Source organism: Dama dama, chromosome 5 (genome assembly GCF_033118175.1).
Source record: "Dama dama isolate Ldn47 chromosome 5, ASM3311817v1, whole genome shotgun sequence".
Taxonomy (NCBI): Eukaryota; Metazoa; Chordata; class Mammalia; order Artiodactyla; family Cervidae; genus Dama; species Dama dama.
In genome coordinates, this window is record NC_083685.1 from 41904297 (window position 1) to 41926233 (window position 21937).

General features: G+C 35.5%; 1 protein-coding gene across 6 annotated transcripts in view; it reads left to right on the forward strand.

Moving 5' to 3' along the window:
* The window catches only part of LARP1B (La ribonucleoprotein 1B), a 139645-nt gene that overhangs the window by 93081 nt on the left and 24627 nt on the right, over positions 1 to 21937 (forward strand). For 2 of the 6 annotated variants that reach the window (XM_061142328.1, XM_061142329.1), the window contains exons 13-14: positions 10734 to 10942; positions 11389 to 11495. In XM_061142328.1, coding sequence (XP_060998311.1) covers positions 10734 to 10942; positions 11389 to 11495 — 316 coding nt within the window. Of the gene's footprint in view, positions 1 to 7899; positions 7933 to 10733; positions 10943 to 11388; positions 11496 to 12747; positions 12773 to 21937 lie in introns of those variants that run through there. The other 4 variants (XM_061142330.1, XM_061142331.1, XM_061142334.1 and 1 more) reach the window with 4 other exon arrangements.

Genomic DNA, 21937 nt, shown 5'->3' on the forward strand with positions numbered 1-21937 from the left:
GAATTTTGACAAATGCATAGTCTTGCAATTACCACCTACTCAAATTACAGCACAGTTCTATTACTCCACTCAAATTCTCCTATGCCTCTTTGTAGCCAAGCCCATGCCTAGCCTTTGGCAGCCTGTTTTCTGTTTTCTACTCCTATAATTTTGCCTTTACCGAAATATCATATAAATGGAATTGTATGGAGTGTAACCCTTTGTGTCTGTCTGCTTTTATTTACTGTAATGCATTTGAGATTCACCTATATTTTGTGTGTCCTTTTTATTGGTAAGTAATATTCCATCACATGGATGTAAGCAATTTACCATTAGTTGAAGAACATGTGGGTTGTTTTTAATTTTTGGTGATTGTGAATAAAGATGCTATAAATATTTGCTTATAGGTTTTGATAAGACGATAAGTTTTCATGTCAGTTGGGTAAATACTTGGAGTGGGATTGCTGGGTCATGTGGTAAGTGTGTTTAACTTTATAAGAAACTGTCTAATGGTTTTCCAAAGTGGCTATGTCATTTTGCATCCCCACCAGTAATGTATGAGGGTTCAAATTGTTCCATGTCTTCATCAGCACTTGGTATTGTGATGTTTTAAATTATTTTTGCCTTTCTATTAGGTGTGTAGTAGTGTCTTATTATGACTAACAGTGCTGAGCTTTTTTTTTGTTTTTTTTTTTTTTGCTATTGGTATATCTTTGGTGAAGTGATTGCTCAAGTATTTTGAGATTTGTTTTTTTCTTTAGTTGTTTCCTTGCTGAGCTTTCAGAGTTGTTTATTCTAATCCAAGTCTTTATTACCTATGTAATTTGCACATATCTTCTCCCAATCTAAAGATTATCTTTTCATCTTTTAAGAATGCCTATTGGGGAGTTCCTTGGTGATCTAGTGGTTAGGATCCAGGGCTTTCTCTGTTGTGGCCTGGTTTAATCTCTGGTTGGAGAACTGTGATCCTGCAAAAATTACGTGTTGTGGCCAGAAAAAGAGTGCCTATTGAGGAGGAGAACTTTTTTCTTTTTTGGCTGTGTTGGGTCTTTGTTGCACTGCAGGGGGTTTTTCTAGTTGTGGTACACAGGCTCTCTAGTTGCAGTGCATAGATTTAGTTGCCCTGTGGCATGTGGGATCTTAATTTTTTGACCAGGGATTGAGCCCATGTCCCCTACATTGGAAGACAAATTCTTAACCATTGGACCATCAGGGAAGTCCTTATAATTGTAATCTTAAAATCAATATGTGCTGTCCACCTTTTTTCTCTTTTTATTTCCAAAATATTTTGACTATTCTAGTTTCCTTGCATTCTCACATAAATTATAAAAATAGCTTATCAATGTCTATAAAAACTCCAACTAGTATTTTGATTGGAACTGCATTTAATCTACAGTTTAGTTTAGGAAGATATAAAATTTTAACAGTATTGAATCTTCCAGTCTATGAATATGGTATACTTCTCCTTTTAAGTATTTGTTCTTCAGTGTTTTATATAGTTTTTGTTGTATTTTGTGCACATTTTGTTAGCTATGTCCCTAAGTATTTTGGTGTTACTATAAATGATGCTTGAAATTTTTTATTATTCATTGTTTATTGCTATTATATAGAAATAGGATAGATTTTTTTCATATTATTCTTTGTGATGTTAATTTTAAGTGTCAGTTTAACTGAATCAGAGGATACCCAGATGTCTGGTTAAACATTGCTTCTGGGTGTCTCTGTGACTCTTTTTCTGTGTGAGGTAAGTATCTGAATTGTTGGGCAGGGTAGATTGCCATCCTCAGTATGGGTGGACATCATCGAATCCATTGAAGGTCTGAATAGAACAAAATCGTGGAGGAAGGAGGAAATTGCTCCTTTTTTGCTGTCTCATTGACCTGGGACATCTCATCTCATCTCGGACTGGTATTTATATCATCGACTCCCGTAGGTCTCAGGCCTTTGGACTCAGAGCTGAATTACACCACTGGCTTTTCTGTTTCCAGCTTATAGATGACAGATTGTGGGATTTCTCATCCTCCATAATCTTGTAAGCCAATTCCTCATATTAATCTTCTTTTCTATCCTGTTGGTTCCTTTACTCTGGAGAATCCTGACTAATAGAGCTTTGTATCCTGTGATATTGATAAACTTTACCAGTAATAGTTCTAGTAGCTTTTTCTATAGATTCTTTGATATATTTTATATTGATTGATTTCTGCATTGATCATGTTGACACAGTCATGTTTTTTGTGAATAGCTGCAGTTCATGTCTTATTTTTATATACTTTCATTTATTGTCTCTCCTTATTACACTGAGTGGGACCTCCAACATGGTGTTGAATAGAAGTTATAAGACATCCTTGCATTGTTTTTGATTTTAGGAGGAAAGCATTCAGTCTTTCACCATTAAGTATGATATTAGTTGTAGATTTTATTTCTAGTGTACTGAGAGTTTTTTTTTAAATTTTATTTAATTGGAGGCTAATTACTTTACAATATTGGGGTGGTTTTTGCCATACATTGACATAAATCAGCCATGGTTGTACATGTGTCCCCCATCCTGAACCGCCCCCCCCAACCTCTTTCCCCATCCCATTCCTCTGGGTTGTCCCAGTGCAGTGGCTTTGAGTGCCCTGTTTCATGCGTCAAACTTGGACTGGTGATCTAGTTCACATATGGTAATATACATGTTGCAATGCTATTCTCCTGAGAGTTTTTAATTATGAATGGATGCTGATTTGAGGGGGAGGATCTTTTTTCTGGGTCTTTTGAAATGATTACATGTTTTGTCTTAATTAGCTTATTTATGTTGTGAATTACATTGATTTCTTTTCAAATGATGAGCCCAGGATAAACCTTATTTGACTATGACATATTACCCTTTTTATATACTGTTAGATTCCATTTGCTTTTTTTTAAGAAGAATGAAGAATATTGGTTTTTCTTGGATTCTCTTTGCTTGATTTTGGTATCAGGGAATACTACCTCATAAACTGAGTTAGTAAGCATTCCCTCCTCTTCGGTATTTTAGAAGAGTTTGTATACAATTGTTATTATTGATTCCTTATAGGAGTGGTAGAATTTGCCAGTGAAGTTATCTGGGTCTGGAATTGTTGGAATGTTTTTAACTGCTAGTTAATTTTTTAAAGAGACATGGGCCTATTTAGGTAATCTAGGTTTTCTTGAGTGAACTTTTGTAGTTTATATATAAAGAGTTTGTCTGTTTTGGGGGTTGTTTTTAGTAATATTCCTTTTTTATTCTTTCAATGCTTGTAGGGTCTTTAGAGATACAGACATACCTCAAAGATATTATGGATTTGGTTCCAGACCACCATAATAAAGTAAATACCACAATGAAGCAAGTCACATGAATTTTTGGTTTTACAGTCTATATACAGTATGTGTGCACTATACTGTGGTCTATATTGTGCACTATAAGTGCACAATAGCATTATGTCTAAAATAAAAATGAGCATATCTTTTTTTTTGAGCATATCTTAATTTAAAGTATTTTATTGTTTAAAAAAATTGATAACCATCATCAGTAAGTTATAATAATCCTTTTCCTGGTGGAGGGCCTCAGCTCAGTGTTGATGGCTGTTGACTGATCAGGGTTGTAGTTGCTGAAGGTTGGGGTGGCTGTGGCAGTTTCATCAAATAAGAGAACTGTCAAGTCCACTGAATTGATTAACTGTGCCTTTCATGAACAATTTCTCTGTGACATTCAATGCTGTTTGATAGCATTTTACCCACAGTAGGTCTTCTTTCAAAATTGGAGTTAGTCCTCTCAAATCCTGCCACTGCTTTATCAGCTAAATTTATACAGTATTCTAAATTCGTTGTCATTTTGACATTCTTCACAGCATCTTCATTAGGAAAAAGTGGATCTCATCTTAAGAAACCACTTTCTTATGAGATTATAGCAATTTAGTCACATCTTCAGCCTCCACTTCTAATTCTAGTTCTCTTGCTGTTCCCACTGGTTGGGACTACACTTCGAAAATTAGTACTTTAGCCTAATCCTTGAAATATCAGACTTCCCTGATAAACTTTTAGCAGAAACTGTATGGTAGATGATCACAGTTGAGGTTCCCAAAGAGCAGACAGCCTGGTCTTCTGTTTTAAAGCTTTTTTGAGGTATAATTTACACAAAATTAACTCACTTTAAGTGTATAGTGTGATTAATGTCAGTAAATTTGTATATTTGTACACCAGTGCCATAATTCAGTTGTTTTGTTTCTGTTTTTAACTTTATTTGACTGTGCTGGGTCCTAGTTGCAGCATGTGGAATCTAGTTCCCTGACCAGGTATCAAACCCAGGCCCCGTGCATTAGGAATATGGAGTCTTAGCCACTGGGCCACCAGGGAAGTCTCCCATAATTATTTTTAAATTGCATCATGCTAAAAGTTCCCGTCAGGGCTGTATATTGTCACCCTGCTTATTTAACTTATATGCAGAGTACATCATGAGAAACGCTGGGCTGGATGAAGCACAAACTGGAGTCAAGATTGCCAGGAGAAATATCAATAACCGCAGATATGCAGATGACACCACCCTTATGGCAGAAACTCAAGAGGAACTAAAAAGCCTCTTGGTGAAAGTGAAAGAGGAGAGTGAAAAAGTTGGCTTAAAACTCAACATTCAGAAAACTAAGATCATGGCATCTGGTCCCATAACTTCATGGCAAATAGATGGGGAAACAGTGGAAATAGTGTCAGACTTTTTTTGGGGGGGCTTCAAAGTCACTGCAGATGGTGATTGCAGCCATGAAATTAAAGGACACTTACTCCTTGGAAGGAAAGTTATGACCAACCTAGATAGCATATTAAAAAGCAAGAGACATTACTTTGCCAACAAAGGTCCATCTAGTCAAGGCTATGGTTTTTCTAGTGGTCATGTATGGATGTGAGAGTTGGACTGTGAAGAAAGCTGAGCACCGAAGAATTGATGCTTTTGAACTGTGGTGTTGGAGAAGACTCTTGAGAGTCCCTTGGACTGCATGGAGATCCAACCAGTCCATCATAAAGGAGATCAGTCCTGGGTATTCATTGGAAGAACTGATGCTGAAGCTGAAACTCCAATACTTTGGCCACCTCATGCGACAAGTTGACTCATTGGAAAAGACCCTGATGCTGGGAGGGATTGGGGGCAGGAGGAGAAGGGGATGTCAATTAATATAATATTTTTGACATTAATCCATTTTGTTGCTTATGTTAGTACTTCTCTCCTTTTTGTAAGGTGTAGTATTCTGTAATATGGACATACTTCATGTTGTTTTTCCATTTAGAAATAGGTGTATATTTGGATTTTTTTCCCACTTTTGCCTATTATGAAAAATGCTATTTTGAACATTCACATATAAGAGATGGCCCATGATTTTAATTAAAAAGAAGTTACAATATCTAAATGATATTCATATGTCATCTTTGTATTTTATAAAAAAAATACTTTTAATATACTCTTATTTCCTAACTACTTATATTTCTAGTAATATAATTTTTGTACTGAATATATTTTATGTACTTGCAATTTTCTTAACAATTTTGGTAATTTTTTGTCAAAATATAATAAATTGGTAAATGATACGCTATACAAATTTTGTAAAATGTTTCTTTTGAGATAACAAAAAGTACTCTATAAATACTAATCTTCATAAAATTGGTATATCTGCTCTTGGTGATGGGTCAAATTCAGACTGAATTAAACCTGGAATAAAATAAATGTAAAACTGAAATAAAACTTTAACTTTTTAATATGAAAATGTTCAGATAAAAATAAAAGCAGAGAAAAAAATCAGAGAGAACTGTTAATGAACTCCCATGTACTTATCTTGGGCTTCCCCTGTGGCTCAGCCGTGAAAAATCAGCCTGCAATGCAGGAGACACAGGAGACTCAGGTTCAATCCCCTGGATTGGGAAGATCCCCTGGAGAAGGAAATGGCAACCTACTTCAGTATTCTTGCCTGGAGAATCCCATGGACAAGGGAGCCTGGAGGGCTATAGTCCATGATGTCTCAAAGAGTTGGACACGACTGAAGCCCCTGAGCATGTTTGCTGATGTTATCATTGAGTTTAGATGTTATCAGCCCGATCTATTCATCATACAGTTTCCCTTAACCTTCCCCCAGCCATCCCCCCACCCCCCCAGCCCCTCACCCCCATCCCTCCCCCCGCCAAGGGTTTTGTTGCTAGAGCAGTTTTAGGCTCATGGCAAAATTTAGAGGAGGGTACAGAGATTTCACATTTACACCCTGACCCTCAGTTCAGTTCAGTCGCTCAGTCGTGTCCGACTCTTTGGGACCCCATGAACCACAGCATGCCAGGCCTCCCTGTCCATCACCAACTCCCGGAGTTTACTCAAACTCATGTCCATTGAGTCGGTGATGCCATCCAGCCATCTCATCCTCTGTCATCCCCTTCTCCTCCTGCCCCCAATCCCTCCCAGCATTAGGGTCTTTTCCAGTGAGTCAGCTCTTCGCATGCGGTGGCCAAAGTATTGGAGTTTCAGCTTCAGTATCAGTCCTTCCAATGAACACCCAGAACTGATCTCCTTTAGGATGGACTGGTTGGATCTCCTTGCAGTCCAAGGAACTCTCAAGAGTCTTCTCCAACACCACAGTTCAAAAGCATCAATTCTTTGGTGCTCAGCTTTCTTCACAGTCCAACTCTCACATCCATACATGACCACTAGAAAAACCATAGCCTTGACTAGAGGGACCTTTGTTGGCAAAGTAATGTCTCTGCTTTTTAATATGACCCTAGCTTACTAGCTATTACCCATCTGGTGAAAGAGGTTGCCTTCTCAGAGCAACAGACCACATCAGAGTTATTATTGATGAGCCTATGTTGACACATCATAATCAGCAAAAGTCCATAGTTATATTAGCATTTACTTTTTTTTTTTCAGTTTCTGTTTTTCTTATTCTTTTTAAAATGCTTTGAATTTATTTTTGGCTGTTCTGGCCCTTTGTTGCTATGTGTTAGCTTTCTGTATTTGCAGTGAGTGGGGCCTACTCTAGTTGTTGTGTGAGGGCTTCTCATCACGGTGGCTTCTCTTGTTGCAGAGCATGGGCTCTAGGCGTGTGAGCTTCAGTAGTTGCAGCATGTGGGCTCCATAGTTGTAGCTCCTGGGCTTAGCTGCTCTGTGACCTGTGGAATCTTCCCAGACCATATATCAAACTCATGTTCCCTGCATTGGGATGAAGATTCTTAACCACTGGACCACCAGGGAAGTCCCAGCATTTACTGTTGGTGTTGTATATTCTGTTGATTTGGATAAATGTATGATGAGATGTAGTCATTATAATGTCATATATAGCATTTTCACGGCCCTAAAAATTTGCTCTGTGTTCTACCTATTCATCTCTGCCACCGGCCCCTAGAAACAACTGGTCTTTTTATCATCTCCATAGTTTTCCTTCTCCAGAATGTCAAATAGTTGGAATTTTGCAGTGTGTAGCCTTTTCAGATTGAATCCCTTCACTTAGTAATATGCACTTAAGGTTCTTTTGTGTCTTTTCATAGTTTGATAGCCCATTTCACTGAATAATTATCCGCTGTGTGGGTATATGACAGTTTATTTATCCATTTACCTACTGTAGGACATCTGGTTGCTTCCAAATTTGGGCAGTTATAAATAATACTGCTTTAAATATCCATGTGCAGATTTTTGTGTGGACGTAAGTTTTCATCTCCTTTTGGTAAGTACCAAGGAGGGTGACTGCTTGATGGTATGTAAGAGTATGTTTAGTTTTGTAAGAAACTTCCAAACTCTTCCAAAGTGGCTGTACCATTTTTCATTTCTACAATACCACCGTGAATGAGAGTTCCTGTTACTTCATATTCTCACCAGCATTTACCAGTGTTGTCAGAGTTCTGGATTTTGGCCAGTCTAATAGATGTGTTGCAGAATCTCATTGTTGTCTTACTTTGCAGTTCCCTGATGATATCTGATATGAAGTATCTCCGTGTGCTTTTTGCCATCTATATATCTTCTTTGGTAAGGTGTCTGTTAGGTCTTTGGCCCATTTTCTAATCAGGTTTTTATTGTTATTGTTGTTGAATTTTGATAGTTCTTTGTATAGCTTGGATAACAGTCCTTTATCATATGTGTGTTCTACAAATACTGTTTGACATTCTGTGGCTTGTCTTTTTATTCTCTTCAAAGTGTTGTTCTCAAAACCGAAGTTTTTCCTTTTACAGAAGTTAGTATAGCAATTATTTCTTTCATGGGCCATTAAATCTCTCCTCAGCATTTTACCAAATGATTTAAGCATCTATTGATGAATATTTTCCTCATCCTCTGTCTCAGTAGAGTTGCAAAATAGTCATCTTCTAATTTTGTTACTCCTTTTATATTTCTTAACCTACAAGTCTATAAGGAAGAATTTTTTCTTTTAATTAACTCTTTGTTTACTCTGGAATTCAATTTACAAAAAAGGTTAAATTCTTTTTTCTTTCCTTGTATTCTATTGGTCATTTTCAGAATATTGAGTTGGTGCCATAGCAGCCTAGAAATATGATTAAGTTTTAAAGGAACAATTATGAACTCATAGGGTCTGTTTATTTGATGTTCTTAGGCCAATTCAGTCATTGTTTTGACTGGCAGTGTCTCCTAAAGTTTGCTGCTATGTCTTCATGAACCATGCTAATATTTTCATTTTTAACTTCATTGCTTTCTGGCTCAAGATTTCCTAGGCTTTTATAATACTTTGTGCTTCAGACTTTTTGTTTTTTAAGAAGACTGATCAGTGGGAAGTGGAATTTAGAAGCCATAATCTAGATGCTAGGAAGCTTACTATTTCTGGGTTGTTACTGCTCCTAGATCTTTGAATATTGCTTTTACAAGGGCACTGGATTTACCATATTTTTCAGTGTACGCTCCTACTTTTAACCCCTGAGATTGTGTATCATCTTACCATACAAAAAAATACCATTAACACAATTCAGTTAAGTTTTTCAGCCATTGGGTGGGGATATACTTTTTCCTAGGCACAATTGTAGATCCTGGTGTACATATATAGATTGTGGCCCTTGCTTTCAGAGAAGTACTTATATTTACTGCTAGCATTTAATGGAAGATATATAAGAAAATAAATTTCAATTTAACAAATCTAAGAATAAATGGATAAAAATGCAGAGGTGGCACAAAAAATAATTGATTAATGATTAATTCTGTTGGTAGAAGATGTTTGAATAATGCTACACATTCCCAGAGAAAGTACTCAGAATTTGTGCTGGATTTTAAAGCAATGATATGAGTCTAATTGGGTGTAAAAAGATGAGGGAAAGGGACTTTTAGATACAGAAAAAAACATAAGAAAAGATATGACACAAGAAAACAAGAGCAACAGAAAATAGGAATAACAAGTAGGTTGCTATTTGGGGCACCAACATTGAAATGGAGAATGACAATAGAAGCAAAACTGAAGCAAAATCAGGAGAGTATTATATGCCATGGTAAATAAAGAACCTATGCCTCTCCTAGAGGCAGTGGGGAAAACCTGAGATTTTCTAAGTAGAAATGTGAAATGACCTAAATTGCTCCTCAGAATAATTATTCTGGCAACAGTAAAGATCATGGACTAGGAAGGAAAATACCAAGATGGTGAGACTAAGTAACAGAGTGGGTTAGTTCCCTTTTGAGTTTACAAACTTGTGTCTAAATAGTATTTGGAATGTATTAGGTACTCAGTAATATTTGTTGAGTGAAAAGTTTATTGTATGAATCAGAAGAAGTTGATAAGTCTGAAGAGAAACCACGTAGAAATAGAGCCTGCAGTTTTGACACTTTAACTTGATTTGTCTGCTTGCTTTACTTAGTATTTTACCTTAAGATTTTCACAAACTAATTAATAAAAACCCAACAGAAAAATAATCAAAAGGATGTGAATGGCAAGCTCACACAAGGGAAATCTGAGTGCTAACTATATAAGAATATGCTCAACTTCATTAGTAGCCAAAGAAATGCAAATACCTTTTAAATCCCATGAGATGGAGAAATATTTAAAAGTCTAAGCAAAACCTAGCCTTGACCAGGATAACTGCTAGTCAAAGTATGAACTGGTGAAATCACTATAGAAGGCAGGTTGGCAAACAGTATTTAATAAACCAGAAGATACACATTGCACTTGACCAGTATTTCCATTTCAGATATAAACCCTAGAGAAGTACTCATACCTGTACAAAGAGACATGTTCAGCAATGTTCACTGCGGCACTATTGATTATACCAAAAATGTAAAAACACTATCTTCAGGAGAATGAATAAATTTTAATATTTGTATACAGTATGATATTCTGCAGTGTAAATGAATAAACCAAAGCTATATGAATAGAACTTGAGTAATGGTCACAAACAAAATATTGACTGAAAAAGCCTGCAAAATGATATTATACTGTGATGCCATTTATATCAAGTTAATTATGCAAAATAATATTATTACATATATAGAGTAATAGATAAAAATATCAAATTTAAGAGCCTGGTTATCTCTGAGGAAGAAAAGCAAAATGGGATTAGGAAAGGTTATTAGGCATATTTTTCTTTAAAAAAAAAAAGTTTGCAATGAAGCAAAATTAAAATGTAGTTATCTAGATGATGTGTAGACAGGTGTTTTTTCTTTTTAAATTCTTTCTTGTATATTTGAAATATTTCTAATGAAAAAGTACTCTGAGAATAGAGAATTTCAGAATTATCCTTGTTCTCAGTAATAAAATAATTTTTTTTGCACTGAAATACTTTTAACAACTTTTTTTTTTTTTTTGCAGATTTGACTGATGAATTAGCTCAGAAGCTGTTTGATGTTTCAGAAGTATCTTCAGCAACAGTGGCCCGTTCATTGCCCACAGCAGTTCCAGAATCTCCCAGAATTTACCCTGCAAGGGTACCCAAGACACCGCGAACACCTCGATTACAAGATCCAAACAAAACACCAAGATTTTATCCTGTTAAAGAGCCCAAAGCCATTGATGTAAAGGTACACAGAACACCAAAAATATACAGCCTACATTTTGTATACTTCACCATTACAAAATGAAACTTTTTTAGTTTCTATCACAATAAAAAAATTGTATTTTAAGTTGCAGGAATTTGTTTAAAAAATGATATTTTATCATAGTGATGTCTTCTCAGGTTAAGGAATAAGTTCTTTACAATAGATAGTGTTAATTAAAGATGATCAGAAGGTGTAATAAAGAATCATTTTAAGCTGTGTTTTCTTTAATCCTTGTGTTGAAATCTTAGCCTTGCTAAGTTTTGTAACTTGTATGTGAGATGTTTGAGTTTTGTGACTTCATATGATTTCACAATGTGTCATCCACAGTATGAAAATGTTTGAGTTGGTTTATAGTCAGAGGGTTTTAATTTACTTGTGAGTTTCACACTACTGAAAGTAATTGCAATGTTTGACTTTTTTTTCCTTAGAGTCCAAGAAAGAGAAAAACAAGACATAGTACAAATCCCCCTCTAGAGTGTCATGTTGGTTGGGTAATGGACTCCAGAGATCACGGGCCAAGAACATCCTCTGTGAGGTACTGTATCTGTCAAACATTGCTTTGTTCTTGATTTTAAGTTCACTGGAAACAGTTACTAATTAGACATTTGGGAACATTTAAAAATTAGTATGTTAGCAAATTATAGAACAATGAAAATAGTAAAAAGAAGCCAAAGAAGAGGAATTAAGTGGGACAATTTTACAATAAGTATGTTAAGGAATAATTCAGTAGGATAGGTTTTTGTTTTTCCCCTTTTGAAGTAATTTCCACAAATGTGTACTCTTAGATTAAAAATATTTAGGTCTGTTAAAGTTATCTTTGGAAAGATTCCAGATATTTTGTGGCATAGTAGGTTCTTAGTGAGTTAATGTGTTAAACAATCTGCTCAAACTATGTAAAGGATATGGAAATAAAACACATTAATATTTTAGAGTTTTTCCTTTGGGGGAAAATAATTTAGATTAGCTGGTTATTTTTTTTTTTAGCTTTAATTTTACAAAAGACTATTATTTATCTCAAAAGAGATGACAGAGCGAACTTTTACTATGCCAGTTAAATACATTATAAAAATATGGTTATGCTTTGTCCTGTACAGTGATTGCAGAGCTGAGTTACTATTGCTTTGTGTTTCTTGAAAAATCTGTCTTGCGTTTGTATAGATATTTTCAGAATAATTATCTGATCAACTTTCTAATTGGAGAATGAGTTTTAGGAAAACAAGTCTTTTTTGACTGGTTACTATAAGGGAAGAATTAGTTTTATTCAAAGAAAAACTAGAGAGTTTATCATGATCTGAAAATCTCAAAGTATGTCTTTCTTGGGTATTCATGTGGTACTTTTAATTTTGTTCTCATTAGACATATTTCCCTTAAAAGATAAAATGTCTATATGCTCTTCTTGCACATCTATTGTTTATTTACAGTTACTTTGTATTCTAAGTCATTTTCAGAGTTTGTTTCTTTTATTATTATTTTTCCTTGGAGGAGTATATTTAGAGATCAGTAGATAATGGTGAAAAATTTTGCACTGATATATAGCAGAGAAGACAATATATATAGTCCCTGCCTTTCCAGACCTTAATTCAGAGATGGCAGACAAGTATGTAATTACAATAATGAGGGGTGAATTTTTTTAATTGACTTACCTTTTAGAGTTTTAGTTACAAGCAAAATTGAGTGGAAGGTACAGAGTTCCCTTATACCTTTTGCATCCCCTGCCTCCCTCACCACAACCTTCCCCACTATAAACATTCTTATCTTTTAAAAAATTTATGTATTTTTAATTGAAGGATTATTTAATTGCTCTAACATATCTTTGGACCATCTACATTAATGTAAGTATCGATTGGATTTAAATCTATCATCTTATATTCTATTTGTCTCATCTGTTCTTTCTTCTTTTTTCCTACTTTCTTTTGAACCAGCTTAGTTTTTGTAATGATTCTGTTTTATCTCTAATTGGCTTGTTGTATCTCTTTTTTTAAACTAGTCTTCTAGGGTTTATAGTGTACATTGTAACATATACTCTCCTTTCAAATGATACATCATTACATGTATAGGATAAGAACCTTACTATAGTAAAGTTTCATCTCCTCCCATCCTTTGTTATTATTATTTTTTAGGCAATTAGGTTTTAAAGCAATTAACATGAAAAAGAAAGTTATAAAAATGTTCTCATTTTTACCATTTACAATGCTCTTCATTTCTTAAATATTTCTTGTGCAGGTCTATTGGCAATGAATTCTGTTAGCTTTCATTTAACAAGAAATGTTTAATAAAAAATTAAATTGAATTTAAAAGTAAAGCTGAAAGAAATTAAATGTTTATTCATTTAAAATAACAATAATAAATATTCTATATTAACATAAATATTTTTATGAAATATAGTTCTCAAAGCAAAAAATTCCTTAATAGAGTAGTATTTGTCTTAAAGTTTTACATATTTGTTTAATGTTTTGTTTTATATGAGATAACTGGATTCTCATATGTTTCTGTATTCAGTCTTGTCATTTGTGTTTTTTTTTGTTGTTGTTAAAATAGAATAATAAAATCCGGGGAAGGGAGACATGTTTTAATAGCCTTTTCAGATAACTGGAATTTATTCCTCTTTGATATTATCCAAAGTAGGTCTTCTTCTTTGATTTTAACCAAAGTTGAACCAGTGGTAGTTTTTTAAAAGTTAGTTGCAATGTGGAATCTGAAACCATATGTCAATGCCTTTCATACTCTGTTACATTAAAAGTCACTGAACTTGTTCCACTTTGAATGGCTCTTTTGTCATGCATGCTTTTGTAACATCATGAATCATTGGTCACCTTGAAAACCTGATTAACTTAGTTATGCAGACTTCTAAATGATGACATATCTCAGAATACAATTTCAAAATAATCACATTTTAAAAAGTAACCCCTGAGGAGGAGAAGGAAGAAAAGAGGTGGGGGAAGAGGAAGAAAGAGAAAAGAGAGGAGAAGAAAGAGAGAAGGAAACACCATGAATGTCCAACAATAGGGCATCAGTTACACATGTTGCTTTCCAAAGATACAAAGAAGAACTCTGCAACCATTAAAAAGTTATTGCTGGCTAGCTTACAGTAATTTCTTAAGACGACCCCTAGAGAAAATACAACCAACACAAAACGAAAGAGTATATCACACGTGCCTGACACACAGCATTAAATATGTGATAAAGAGAGGAAGGCCAGCTGGTGGGCAGGCACTGAGGAGTACAGACAGTTCTAGATGTTTATTGAAACAAGGCCTCAAAACTGCAAGTGCAGAAGGAAGATTCTCAAATCTCATGATAGAGACCCTGTGAGGGCAGTAGCATCTCTCAAAGGTGATGTTGAAACCCCCACCAGGTGGAAGAAGTTAACTGTGTGCTGCCCATAAGCACAGATACCCCATACCCATTGAAACCAAAATTAACTCCTGATACCTCACCACCAACAAATCAACAGAATGAGAACTAGCTGATCATGTACCCCACAATCCCGCACCCCCACCCTGTCTTTTTTTGTTGTTATTGTTGAAGTATAGTCAGTTTACAGTATTGTGGCAATCTCTGCTGTACGGCAAAGCGACTCAGTTACACATATACACGTGCTGCTGGTGCGCAGTTGTCCTGTGCTACTCTTTGCGACCCTGTGGTCTGTAGCCTGTCAGGCTCCTCTGTCCCTGGGATTTCCCAGGCAAGAACACTGAAGTGGGTTACCATTTCCTCCTCCAGGGGATCTTCCTGACCCAGGGACCGCGTCTCCTGCATTGTCAGGGAGATTCTTTACCACTGAGTCATCTGGGAAGCCCGTTATACATTCTTTTTTCCCATATTTTCCATTATGGTTTATCCCAAACAATTGGATATAGTTCCCTGTGCTATACAGTAGGACCTTGTTGTTTATCCATTTTAAGTGTAATAGTGTGCATAGAACAACCCCAAACTCCCAGTCCATCCCTCTCCCTCCCTCCTTCCACCTTGGTAACCACACGTCTGATCTTGGTCTTCCTCACCCTGTCTTTAAAAACCTTCCCCTGAAAGCCATCGGGGAGTTTGGGTCTTTGAAGCATTAACTTCCTGGATGCCTTGCTTGGTGCCCTAAAATAAACACACTAAGGAGAGTAATGTCAGGCAGATAACAGAGTGGGAAGGAACAGGTAGGTATCTGTCTCACCACTTAAACAACGATTGTATTTTCAGAAATTGTTTGTATTGACAGTTTTGGAACTCTACAGTCTTTTTAAACACTTAAAGCTTCCAGAGGAAAGCATGTCGGGTAAATTGTCAATATTGGCTGATGTCAGCCTTTTGTGTAGTAGCAGCTGTCTATCTTCCACCACCCCTAGCCCTGTGACCAGCATTTGGGAAGATGGCAACCCCGACTCTGGTATGACTTGCTGGATCCAAAATAGGCAATGAGGACCTTGTCCTCCAAATATTGTAGTTTGTATTCTGACTGCTAACTGCCTCTGATCAACAAAGTACAGCCAGAGTCTGACGGCCATTGTTTCATCCATACTGTCTGAATGTCTTTTTTTGTTTTTGTTTTGACATTCAAAAGCAACCACTAATAGAGGGAAATTTAGAAAACTATCACCCATGCCCAAGAAAAGATGTAGGCTCAGAAAAAGATCTAAGAGACTTTAAGCTTTCACCTCAGATTTACCTCAGCACAGAATTACCCTACAACAATTGAGGGAAAAAAAAACACAACAGCAAACCCTGGGCAAGAGGGAGAATTTGATTTCCAGAGTTACCACAGTATAAGATTCAAATTTTCATTGTTAAACAACAAAAAAATCACAAGGCTTACAAAGAAATAAAGTATGGTCCATTTGAAAGAATAAAATTAATTGATGAAAAATGTAGCTAATAAAGCTCCCATTCCCATTTTTCTTAATCAGAGTCTTTAAAACTACTGTTTTAAGGATACTCAAAGAGTTAAATAAAGGAAGATATAGACTATAGACAAAGATAGCAAAGCAATGTATGAAGAAAACAAGATTCTCAAGAGATAGAAATTATATAAAGGAACCAGAAAGGAATTCTGCACCTGAAAATACAGTAACTAAAATGAAAGATACACCAGGGGGTTCAAAAGTAGATTTCATCAAACATAAGAGAAAGGAAAGAATAAGCAGACTTAAAGATGGAACAGTTTAAATTATCAAATCTGAGGAACAGAAAGAATGAAGAAAAATCAAGCAGTATCTAAGGGATCAGTCAGGTACATGAACTAGACCAGTACACACACTGTGGGAATCTCAGAAGGAAAAGAAAAAGGGGGCAGGAAGAATATTTGAAAGAATAGTGGCTCCCAACTTGCTGGAATACATGAATCTACAGATCTGATAAGCTTAATGAACTTGAAGTAGGATAAACCAGAAGAGACTAACCTCAAGACACTTTATAATCACACTATTGAAAACCAAAGACAAAGAGAAAATCCTGAAAGCAGCACAAGAGTAGATACTCGTCATATACAAGGGATCCTTAGTAAACATAGGCAGTTTCTCAGCAGAATCCTTGTAGGCCAAAAGCCAGTAAACGGATATATTCAGAGTGCAGGGGGAAAAATAAAACCTGTCAACTGAAAATTCCTTATCTGGCAAAATAGCCCTTCAAATTTGAGAGACAGTCAGAGATAAAGCCTGAGGGGGGAAAAAAGAAACAAAAGATACATTGATTTAGAAAAAAGGAATAGAATTGTCTTTGCTCACAGATGACATGATTGTTTATGTAGAAAATCATAAATAATCAATATGCTCCTGGAACTAATAAGCAATTGCATCAGCATTACAGGTTACATGGTTAATATACAAATGTCAATCACTTCCCTATGTACTGGCAATGAACTAGTAGAATTTGAAATTAAGGGCAAAATACTATTTGCATTATCACCCTGCCCAAAATATGTACAAAATCTATATGAAGAAAAGTATAAAACTCTGATGAAAGGAATTTAAAAAAAAACTAAATAAATGGAGTTATATTCCATGTTCATGGATAGAAAGAGTACTGTCAAGATGTCAGTTCTTCCCGACTAGATCTACATATTCAAAACAATTCCAATAAAAAAATCCCAGGAAGTTATTTTGTGGATGTTAACAAACTGATTCTTAAAGTTTTTGTTGGAGAAGCAAAAGACCCAGAGTAGCCAACATGATATTTAAGAAAAACAAAGTTTGAAAATTGATATTACCTGCCTTCAAGACTTACTGTAAAACTACAATATCAAAACAGTGTGATATTGGTGAAACAATAGATAAATATATGAATGGAACAGACTAGAGAGCCCAGAAATAGATCCACACAAATAAAGTCAAATGGTCTTTGACAAAGGAGCAAAGGCAATACAGTGGAGCAAAGATAATCTTTTTAACTAATGGTGCTCAGCACAATTGGACATTCATATGTAAAAAAGTCTAAACATAGATCTTATATGCTTCTCAAAAACTAACTCAAAGTGGATCAGAAACCTCACAAAACTATGAAACTCCTTGAAGATAACAGGAGAAAATCTACAATCCTGGGTTGGGTGTTGACTTTTTAGATATGACGCCAAAAGTGAAATTTGTAAAGGAAGAAATCAACAAGCTGGACTTGATACAAGTGGAAAACTTTCGCTCTGTGAGTGACACTGCCAAGAGAATGAAAAGACGAGCCACAGAATGGCAGAAAGTATTTACAAAAGACACATCTGAGAAAGGACTATTGTCCATGATATATAATAAAACTCAACAATAAAGCTCTTAAAGAACTCTTAAAACTCAACAATAAAACAAGCAAAAAAAAAATTTTTAAAGCACCTGTTAGAAAATGGGCCAAAGACCTAACAGATACCTCACCAAATAAGGTATACAAATGGTAAATAAGCACATGAAGATACTCCATCCACATCATATATTATCAGGGAATTGGAAAAGTAAGACAGCAATGAGATTGTACAACACACCTGTTAGAATGACCAAATCCAGAACACTGACAACACAAATAAATGTTGGTGAGAATATGGATTAACAGGAACTCTCATCCACTGGCAATATTTTGGAATCTAAAATGGTACAGCCACCTTGGAAGATAGTTTGGAAGTTTCTTACAAAACTAAACATACTCTTACATACCATCTAGCAGTCACCCTCCATGGTACTTACCCAAAGGAACTAAAAACTTATGTCCACATGAAAATCTGCACATGGATATTTAAAGCAACTTTATTTATAATTGCCCAAATTTGGAAGCAGCCAGGATGTCCTTCAGTAGACAAGTGGATAAACTGTGGTATATCCAGACAATGAAATAGTATTTGGTAGTAAAAAGGAAATTAGCTATAAAACCATGAAAAGACGTGGAAGAACCTTAAATGCATATTACTAAGTGAAGGGATTCAATCTGAAAAGGCTACACACTGCAAAATTCCAACTATTTGACATTCCGGAAAAGGAAAACTATGGAGATGATAGAAAGACCGGTTTTTTTCTAGGGGTTGAGGGGAAGGAGAGATGAATAGTTGGAACTCAGGGGATTTTTAGGCTGTGAAAATACTATGTATGACACTGTAATGATAGCTACTTCTTGTTATAAAGTATAGAATGCACAGTACCAAGAGTAAAGGCTAATGTAACTGTGAACTTTGGGTGATTATAATGTTGTCAGTGTGGATTCGTCAGTTGTAACAAATGTTACTACTCTGGTGGTAGATGTGCTAGATGTTGATAGTGGAGGAGGCCATGGTCTGGGGAGCAGGGAGTATAGATGGTATAAGGGAAATCTCTATACCTTCCACTCAATTTGCCATAATGCTAATGTTTCTTTAAAAGATAAAGTCTTCATAAAAAAAAAAAAAAAAAGCTGAAGGAGTTTGTTACTACTAGATTTGCCCAGTAAGAAATGCTAAAGATAGTCCTCAGTTTGAAATGAATGGATACTTGACAGTAACATGAAGACATATGAAGAAAGAAGCAATTTTGGTAAGAGTTTTACTGTAATTTAACTTATAACTCCACTTTTTACTTTCTATGTTATTTAAAAGACAAATAACTTTAAAAAATTACTGCTTTGTTATATAACATATAAAGATTTAATTTAATCAGTAACAGAAAGTAGGGGACAGATATGTATAAGAGTAGAGTTTTTGTTCATTGTAATCCTCATGACTACCACAAAGAAAATATCTATAGATCATATATAAGAGGAAATGAGAAGAGAGTCAAAATATTTTATTCAGAAGGAAAAGAAACAACACAAAAGTTAGACAGTAAGAGGAAGTGACGGATAGCAAATCTATAAAGCATATAGAAAACTAATAACAAAATGGCAGGTCCCTCCTTACCAGCAGTTACTTTAAATATGAATAGACTTCATTTTCCAGTCAGAAGACAGAGATTGGCAGGATGGTAAAAAACATGATCCAGCTATATACATCTACTAGAGACTCATATTAAATTCAAAGACACAAATAGATTGGAAGTGAAAGAATGGTTAAAAGATGCACATTTGAGAGAGCTGGGGTAGCTATTTTAATATCAGACAAACTATACTTTAAGAAGAATACAAGAGATAAGGACATTATATATTAACAGAAGGTTCAGTATAGAAGACATAGCATTTATGTAACTAATAACAGCTCCTCAGGAGATGTATGAAACAAAAATTGACAGAATTAAGAGGAGAAATAAACATTCTGTAAGCATATTTGGAGATTTCAATACCCTGCTTTCAATAATGCATAGATCAACCAACCCAACATAAAATGATTAACAAAATAGAGAACATGAACAACATTATAAGGCAATTAGACCTAACACATTTAAGAATTTTTCACCTAACAATAGTGTGTGAATAGTGTGAAAGTTGCTCAGCCATGACCGACTGTTTGCGACCCCATGGACTATAGAGTCCATGGAATTATCCAGGCCAGAATACTGGAGTGGGTAGCCTTTCCCTTCTCCAGGGGATCTTCCACAACCCAGGGATCAAACCCAGGCCTCCTACATTGCAGGCGAATTCTTTACCAGCTGAGCCACAAGGGAAGCCCAAGAATACTGGAGTGGGTAGCCTATCCCTTCTCCAGCAGATCTTCCCTATCCAGGAATAGAACCGGTGTCTCCTGCATTGCAGGCAGATTCTTTACCAACTGATCTATCAGGGAAGTCTGTATCACCTAACAATGGAAGAATACAAATTCTTAAGATCGCGTGGGGCATTCTTCACAATAGACTATATATGTTTGACCATAACAGAATTTCTAATAACTTTTAAAAGAGGTGTCACTCAAAGTATCTTCTCTGACAACAATGGGATGTTAGAAATCCCTAACAGAAGGAAAGTAAAAATTTACACATATGTAGAAATTAAATAGCACATTCTTAAGTACCCCATGGGTCAAAGAAGAAATTACAGTGGAAATTAGAAAATACATTTGACCCTCCATATCCATGGATTTCTCATCTATGACGGAGAAAAAAGAAGATGCAAGAAACTCAAAAATGGAAATGGAGGCATTATTACTGACATTACAGAGATACAAGGGATTCTAAGAGAATACTATGAACAAATTGTTATATATCAACAAATTACATAACCTAGAAAAAATTCCTTGAAACACATAAATTAATTACCTAAACTAATTTAATAAAAAATAAAAAATTCAACCCACCTATAAGAAGTAATCAAAAACCTCTAACAAAATTTTGAATCAAACAGTTTCACTAGTGAATTCTACCAAATATTTGAAGAAGAGTTAGCACTAACTCTCCTCAGACTCTTTCAAAAAGCTTAAGAGAAGGGAATAGTTATTCTATTGAGGGCTTCATTACCCTAATACCAAAATCAGATAAAGGCATCACAAGAAGATAAAATTACATACCAGTATCCCTTATGAACATAAATGCATATGTCCTCAAAAAATATTAGCAAATTAAATCTAACAGTGTATTAAAAGGATTATTCACCGTGACAAGTGGGATTTATCCCAGTAGTATAAGTGATTCAATATAATATAAGGAAACCAATATAATGCATGATATTAATAGAACCAAGGGAAAAAAACTATGTAATCATTTCAACTGACATAGAAAAGTTAATTTGATACAATCCAATGTGGTGTGATCACTCACCTAGAGCCAGACATCCTGGAATGTGAAGTCAAGTGGGCCTTAGAAAGCATCACTACGAACAAAGCTAGTGGAGGTGATGGAATTCCAGTTGAACTATTTCAAATCCAAAAAGATGATGCTGTGAAAGTGCTGCACTCAATATGCCAGCAAATTTGGAAAACTCAGCAGTGGCCACAGGACTGGAAAAGGTCAGTTTTCATTCCAATCCCAAAGAAAGGCAATCCCAAAGAATGCTCACACTATTGCACAATTGCACTCATCTCACATGCTAGCAAAGTAATGCTCAAAATTGTCCAAGCCAGGCTTCAGCAATATGTAAACTGTGAACTTCCAGATGTTCAAGCTTGTTTTAGAAAAGGCAGAGGAACCAGAGATCAAATTGCCAACATCCGCTGGATCATCGAAAAAGCAAGAGAGTTCCATAAAAACGTTTATTTCTGCTTTATTGACTACACCAAAGCCTTTGACTGTGTGGATCACAATAAACTGTGGAAAATTCTGAAGGAGATGGGAATACCAGACCACCTGACCTGCCTCTTGAGAAACCTATATGCAGGTCAGGAAGCAACAGGGAGAACTGGACATGGGAAAACAGACTGGTTCCAAATAGGAAAAGGAGTACATTAAGGCTGTATATTGTCACCCTGCTTATTTAACTTATATGCAGAGTACATCATGAGAAACACTGGGCTGGATGAAGCACAAGCTGGAATCAAGATTGCCGGGAGAAATATCAATAACCTCAGATATGCTGATAACACCACCCTTATGGAGAAAGTGAAGAGGAACTAAAAAGCCTCTTGATGAAAGTGAAAGAGGAGAGTGAAAAAGTTGGCTTAAAGCTCAACATTTGGAAAACTAAGATCAT